A 6,484-nucleotide genomic window follows, 5' to 3' on the forward strand; every position below is an offset into this window, starting at 1 on the left:
GAACAAAGGGGCAATCCAGGAGCCCTGACCAAGGAAGCCCAGAAATGTAGGTCAAGTTCCAATAGTGTTACATTTGTTTATTGTTATTTTTCCTTGTGATTGTCTTACTCCTGGGTGGTATGGTCTGAGAGATTTGGGTTACAAAAATTTGATAAGCACAGTGTCTAATTATAAGAGACTTGTGGTGTAGTGAAGAGATAAACATGAACATTACTATTGACACAACTATGTGCTAAGAGCTGTAATAGATTGTGTATGACTATGTCTATATATCTGTGCCAGATACTACAGAGAGATTGATTTTTAAATTATTTGATAAATAATGCTACTAATGCTACTACTAAATCTGATATATCAAAATTTCAGCAAAGGCCATGCCACCAACAAATTATATGTAGGGGTTCTTTGGGGGAGGGAAACAAAGAAAAAGACTTGTGTTTCCTTCCTGTGAGTAGCTGTGGAACACAGAAGAACCATCTTGGCACAAAAATTGAACCGTAAATGAGATTGAGAATTGAGCAAGTGCAGCAACTTGGAGCCAGAGCACCAGAAGAAACGTAAACCATTAAAGATGTCAAAGGCACTGGTAGGCTCTTCTTTGTTATGGGATGGGGGTCAAGTCAAGTTCAATTTACATTCAAAGTGCAGCATAATTCCTACTGCTTTTTGGGTCACATTTACTTCATTTGTTTAGAATCATAAACTTTTTAAGAACTACTCCCAAAACAGAGGTCTAGTTTTGCTGGGTTCATGTCTCTCCCTGCACCACCCACTTCTAATTTCCTTTTCCCATTTCAAACATTTTTTTCTTTAGTGTAAAATATCAAGTAGAAGCATACTAAATAATACAAAATTCTATGGCTTGAACAATGATATTTATTCCCTTTAAATACACTTAAATATGAAATGTCAGACAGTAGTTCACTAAACTGGAGCACTACAAGCTGGACAGGAATTGGAAAGTCAGTGCTGATCATACAAATAAAATTCTGCATAAGAAAGAATCAGAGTAATTCTTGAGAATCGCACGTAGCAAAGGACTCAGAGACTGCAATTTTCCTCATCCACTCTGAGTAATCAATCACATGGCCCCTGTCATTCCCAACAAGCACCTCTTTCTCATTCACCAAAATATGGGTTCCATAGAACCTTTCCTGTCCGTTTTTTAGTGTGCAGAAGCATCTGCAGCTAGAAGTCATCTGTTAATGAAGCAGGAAATATCAGCTGGTGTTGAATGGAAGGTTGATCTGGATTCACTGTGGTGCTACGGAAAATGGATTTTTCTGTTACCTGAAGGAAAAATAAAAACAAAAAACAAAAAAACAGTGACAGCAACCTGGAAAAGCAACATGCTGTTTAAAATGATAGGAATGAGAAACTTGGAACAAAGTTTTATCAAGGATTCTCTTGGCTGTGGAGCCCCTGGGCGGCCTTTTTCTCCTTTGGAAAACGGCAATGCTTTGCACATGCTGGTTTTCCATTTGCACATGTTTTGGTATGAAAAGGGCATCTGTCTTCACAGCTGTCACAAAAGAAAGTGAAAATGAGACTTTAGAATTCAAAGGAATAGCTGTTCTGACTTGATTATGTTTTTAAAGGAATTTTTCAAGACGTGTATTTAAAAATGTCAAGATAAAATCCTGAATAGAGACCCAAAATTTATTAATGCTCAATAATCTCCAAGTCTTCTATTCATCAATAAATTTCTTACTTACATAAATCCAGTGACATCTCCTTCAGCAAAGAAAAAGCAAACACATGGACCTGTACAGTGAGTGAGAGATTGGACCAGAGTATGCTGATCTGAACCTCTGCTCCCCAAAATGGTTTAAAGCTCATCAATTTAGTTTTTGCTTAAGAACAATAAATTCATAATAGCATACTGGATTTTCTTAATTTTATGATTCATTGTCCCTCTATGTACTTTCACTTATTCCTCATTCACCACACTTGTTTATCGTTAATAAGGAACTTGAGCACTGAGGGAAAAAATTACCTTAATGAGGAATCCCACAAAACCAAAATATTTTCCCATTAAATATGAATCAGCCACGTTAAGATAAACGTGAAAAAGGTATTGACCTGCATGTGTCTGGGTGAAAAATCTTATGCTTCTGGCAGCAACTCTCCAGACTTTCTTTGCATTCGAAGCAACTGCAGTTTTCTGGGTGCTGGATTAGATCTCTGGGACATGGTGTTTCACAGACACACTCACATCGATCTTCGTCAAACTTCATGTGTGACCCACACAGAGCCGGTTCCTGGAGGTGAGAGAGATCTAAACAGAAACACGAAAGTGTTGGTCCAAGAGCTTATCCTGATAATGTGATCACCAATGTTGATTGCAGATTCTTCATCATCCTAATTTAACTTGGACTCACCTGATCTTCTTTCCTATAGATTTTCACCCTTAATGTTTTCACAGGATGAAGGAGATTCATTTCTGATTTTGCAGGACAAACACAGAATTCCTGTGCTTTCTAAGGTTTGTGACTTCAAAATATCATCTAAATATTTCTAAGAGATTTTAAGATTAACAATTGTTGAAAATGCAAACTTTCACAACCAAGCATTAATACTAAAATATAGGATATCTTAGCATTATGAGCCTAGTCATCCTGAGGTATTTTTGGAAGATTAAAAGCAGAGAGGAACAGAAGTAACAATTTTGCAGGAATACACCTCAGAACTCCAAGAGGGTGGCAACACTATTGTAGTCCCTTAACATAGATTGCACTGGTATAACAGTTGCAACAGTGTTGATGAACTTGGGTTCCAGACATTAGCTGAAGATACATTCAGCCAAAGAGAAGGCTCAGAGAAGTCTTGGACGCTAGGGTGAGAGATACTTCTAAAAGGTATACGAAACAATTGGATAGCTGCTGCTGCATGTCCAATCTTATACAGTAAATTAGAATTCATTGCAAAAAAAAAATGAAAGAGACAGAAACTTTGGGAAAACTTGACCTTATCATTTTGACATTCTCCAAGGTTTTGGAGGAAAATATATGCTTCCTCTTTAAACGTGCTTCTTTCCCACTTTGCCGCATTTGGAAACTGGTACCACCATTCTTTGTTCTGCTAGTCATCTTTTCCCTCTGACATCTTTCCCAGTGTCTTCAAGTTTAGCTGAGTACCCTGTCCCTGTACAAATATCCATTTTGTCCCCCTGCACTGATTATATTAGTCTGTTTACTCCTGTTTCTGCCCTTAAGTAAAACATTCTGAAGTCTAAGGACTGGGTCTTATTGTTCTGGCATAAAATAGGCATTCAATAAACATCTGTTGGATTTATTTGGTGTAATAAGGAAGGTCTTGAAGCAGGCTAATGAGTCTGCCATTCAGTACTTTAAGACATTAGGTTAAACCACACCATGTTCTTGCCAATATCTGACTATTAGCAGCATAACAAAATGGCAATCTTCTGTCATTCAGTCTCATGATTTTGACTGCTGTCTAATTGATATTTTAGAAATTATATGGAATGGACTTCTGAGAAGACTTCATTCTGAATTTTGTGAAGAGGAAAAAGGTGAACTCTATAAACCATACACAAGGGAGGCAGATGTCACTCTGAGGTAAGATGAGAGGCTACATTGTTAGTTTAAAAAACAAAACAAACAAAAAACTAAAATAAAACAAAAAAACCTCTTAAGAGATTTGCATTGATCACTAGGTGGCAGCAGAAATCCACGCAGAACACTTTATGCAGGACCAGCTTCATTTCTTGGACAGCATAGCTCAGAAGAGGTGGAGAACCTATGGCATGCATGCTGCAGTCAGCTGTTAGTTATCACTGAAAAAAGGTTTGCCATCACCGACTTAGGGATGAGTCCAAGTTATATAACTGACAAATAAGTTGATGCTCTAGAGCTGAGCCAGCCAGTGAGGTAGCTCTGGGCTGTATGTGGCTACTGAAGATGAAATGGAGACGGAATTGAAGTGTGCTGGAAGGGTAAGTAAGCACACATTCTATTTCACATACTGAGCACAAGAAATGTAGGCTACCTCATTAACAAGTTTTATATTGCTTGCAAGTTGAAATGATACTATTTCAGACCTATTGGGTTAAATGAAAATTTATCAAAAACAGTTTCATCTATTTCTATCTTTTAAATGTGAGCAACATAAAATATAGGTTACACATACCTAGAAATCCATCTAACAAAGGAGAGATTGAGGGTGTCAGAAAATGGAAAGATATACCTTGTTCTTGGATAGAAAGAACAAATATAGTGAAAATGGCCATACTTCCAAAATTGTTATACAGATTCAATGCAATCCCAATCAAAATCCCAAAAGCATATAGCACAGAATTAGAAAAGGCAATCCTAAAATTCTTTTGGAACCAGAAGAGATCTAGAATAGCAAACCCAATTCTGGGCAACAAAGGCAAAGCAGGGAGTATCACAATCACAGATTTTAAATTATACTACAAAGCTACAGTGTTAAAAACAGCATGGTGCTGGCAAAAAAAAAAAAACAGACCCAATGATCAAAGGAACAGATCCTCAGAAACAACTCCAGAAACACTTAACCACCTTATCTTTGACAAAGGAGCCAAACTCCTTCACTGGAAGAAAGATAGTCTCTTTAATAAATTGTGCTGGAAAAACTGGCTTTCCACATGCTGAAGATTGAAACTAGACCCATATCTTTCACCATGGGAATTGAAATGCATCAAAGATCTAATATTAAAACAGTAACACTAAATCTTCTGGAAGAGAGATTAGTTAGAATGATTGAGGACATAGGAGTCTGCAAAGACTTCATAAACAAAACCTAGACCACAGGGGAAATACTACAAAGAATCAACAACTGGGACCTCATCTTATTAAAAAGCTTTTTCACAGTGAGAGAAACCAGAAAAAGAGTGAAAGGACAACCCACAGATGAAATAATTTATCAGCTATTCTGATAAAGGACTACTGTCTAGAATATATAAAAAACTAAAAAATATCAGACTCCCCAAATTTAAAGACCCAATGCAAAAATGGCCATCTGAAATAAAAGACACTTCTTAGATGAAGAATTAGAAATGGCTAATACATATATGAAAAATTGCTTAAAATCTCTGGTCATTTTTGAAATGCAAATTAATACAATGCTGAGATTCCATCGCACTCCAGCAAGAATGGCTGCTGTCAAGAAATCAACCAATAACAAATGCTGGAGGAGCTTTGGGGAAAAGGAACCCTTCTCCACTGTTGGTGGGAGTGTAGACTGATGCATCCACTGTGGAAATCAGTGTGATTTCTCAGAAAACTAAAACTAGAGGTTCCGTTTCACCCAGTAAAAGCATCATACCACAGCGATGCATGCGCACCCATGTTTATAGTGGCATGGTTTGTAATACCTAAATCTTGGAGACAGCCCAAATGCCCATCAACTGAGGAGTGGATAAAGAAGATGTGGGGTTTTTTATACAATGGAGTAGTATTCTGCTATAAAGAAGGACGAGTTTCAAACAATTATATCTAAATGGATGGACCTTGAGACCATACTCTTAAGTGAAAAAAGTCATACACACATGTTTAAATACTGCATTGTTTCTCTGGTGTGAGAAACTGAAAGTGGAAATGAGGACTGGGTTGTATAATGAATGTTGGGAAATGGGAAGAAAGTGTTGAAATGTGAAGGGGAACAAGGGAGGAGGGGTGGAAAAAGGAAGGGACAAGAAAAAAGTGAAATGGAAGGAAAAATGGAAATAAAGCTTTTGTACATAGGGAGGGGGCCTCAGGGGCGATAGGATAAAATAAAATTTAATTAAAAAATAAGTTACATGCATGACGCTCATTATATTCCATCAGACAGTCTGCTCTGGAGTGAGAAAGGTTTAAATTCAATACAGCAACAAGAATGGGTACATTCAAGGATGGTGCTGCCTTGGTGGGTGAAGAGTTTTTCCATAACCGATGTATATTGTGGCAGAAGGGGGCCGAACCGTAGGTGGGGAAGACTGTAAAGGACATTCCATATCTGCACGAGCATTTAAACTACACAAACTTTATAGTTTACCTCCAAATCTGCATTGAAGTTTCCTGAAAACATTTAAAAGGAAGCTGAGAGACAGAACAATAGGAAGTAGGTTGCTATTTACCATTGCAGAGATGGATTTCTTAAGAAGTGTCTAATTCTTACTATTCTTCCTTCAAGATCACAGTTTAAAAACAAGATTCAAAAAACAGTGTTCTTGGACATTTTTCCCCCAGTGGGATCATGTCACGTCTCGGGGAAGTAAAATTTAAAAGCATTCATTGTCTGCACCAAGCACTGGAGCACCGTGGGTGATGATGCAGCCGGGATGCTAGCCTATCTCATTGTCACCCCACCTCCTCATGGCACAGCACCCGTGTTTTGCTTTTACTTTACTGTAGTTCCAGAAAATTTTCTGTGTTCTTTTTTATTTTATTTTATTTATTTATTTATTTTTTCTTTCCTTCCTTCCTTCCTTCCTTCCTTCCTTCCTTCCTTCCTTCCTTCC

The 6,484-nt window shown here is 37.5% G+C and overlaps 1 protein-coding gene across 1 annotated transcript in view; it reads right to left on the reverse strand.

Moving 5' to 3' along the window:
• Positions 1 to 864: 864 nt before the first annotated feature.
• Vegfd (vascular endothelial growth factor D) overlaps positions 865 to 6,484 on the reverse strand; it is a 33,186-nt gene continuing 27,566 nt past the window's right edge. Inside the window, exons 6-7 of the mRNA XM_010645180.2 lie at positions 2,083 to 2,278; positions 865 to 1,522 (exon numbers count right to left, since the gene is read on the reverse strand). Of these exons, the coding sequence (XP_010643482.1) occupies positions 1,396 to 1,522; positions 2,083 to 2,278 (323 nt within the window). The 3' untranslated portion in view covers positions 865 to 1,395. The remainder of the gene's footprint in view (positions 1,523 to 2,082; positions 2,279 to 6,484) is intronic.

Source organism: Fukomys damarensis, unplaced genomic scaffold (assembly GCF_012274545.1).
Source record: "Fukomys damarensis isolate Sample0158 unplaced genomic scaffold, DMR_v1.0_HiC HiC_scaffold_39, whole genome shotgun sequence".
Lineage (NCBI taxonomy): Eukaryota > Metazoa > Chordata > Mammalia > Rodentia > Bathyergidae > Fukomys > Fukomys damarensis.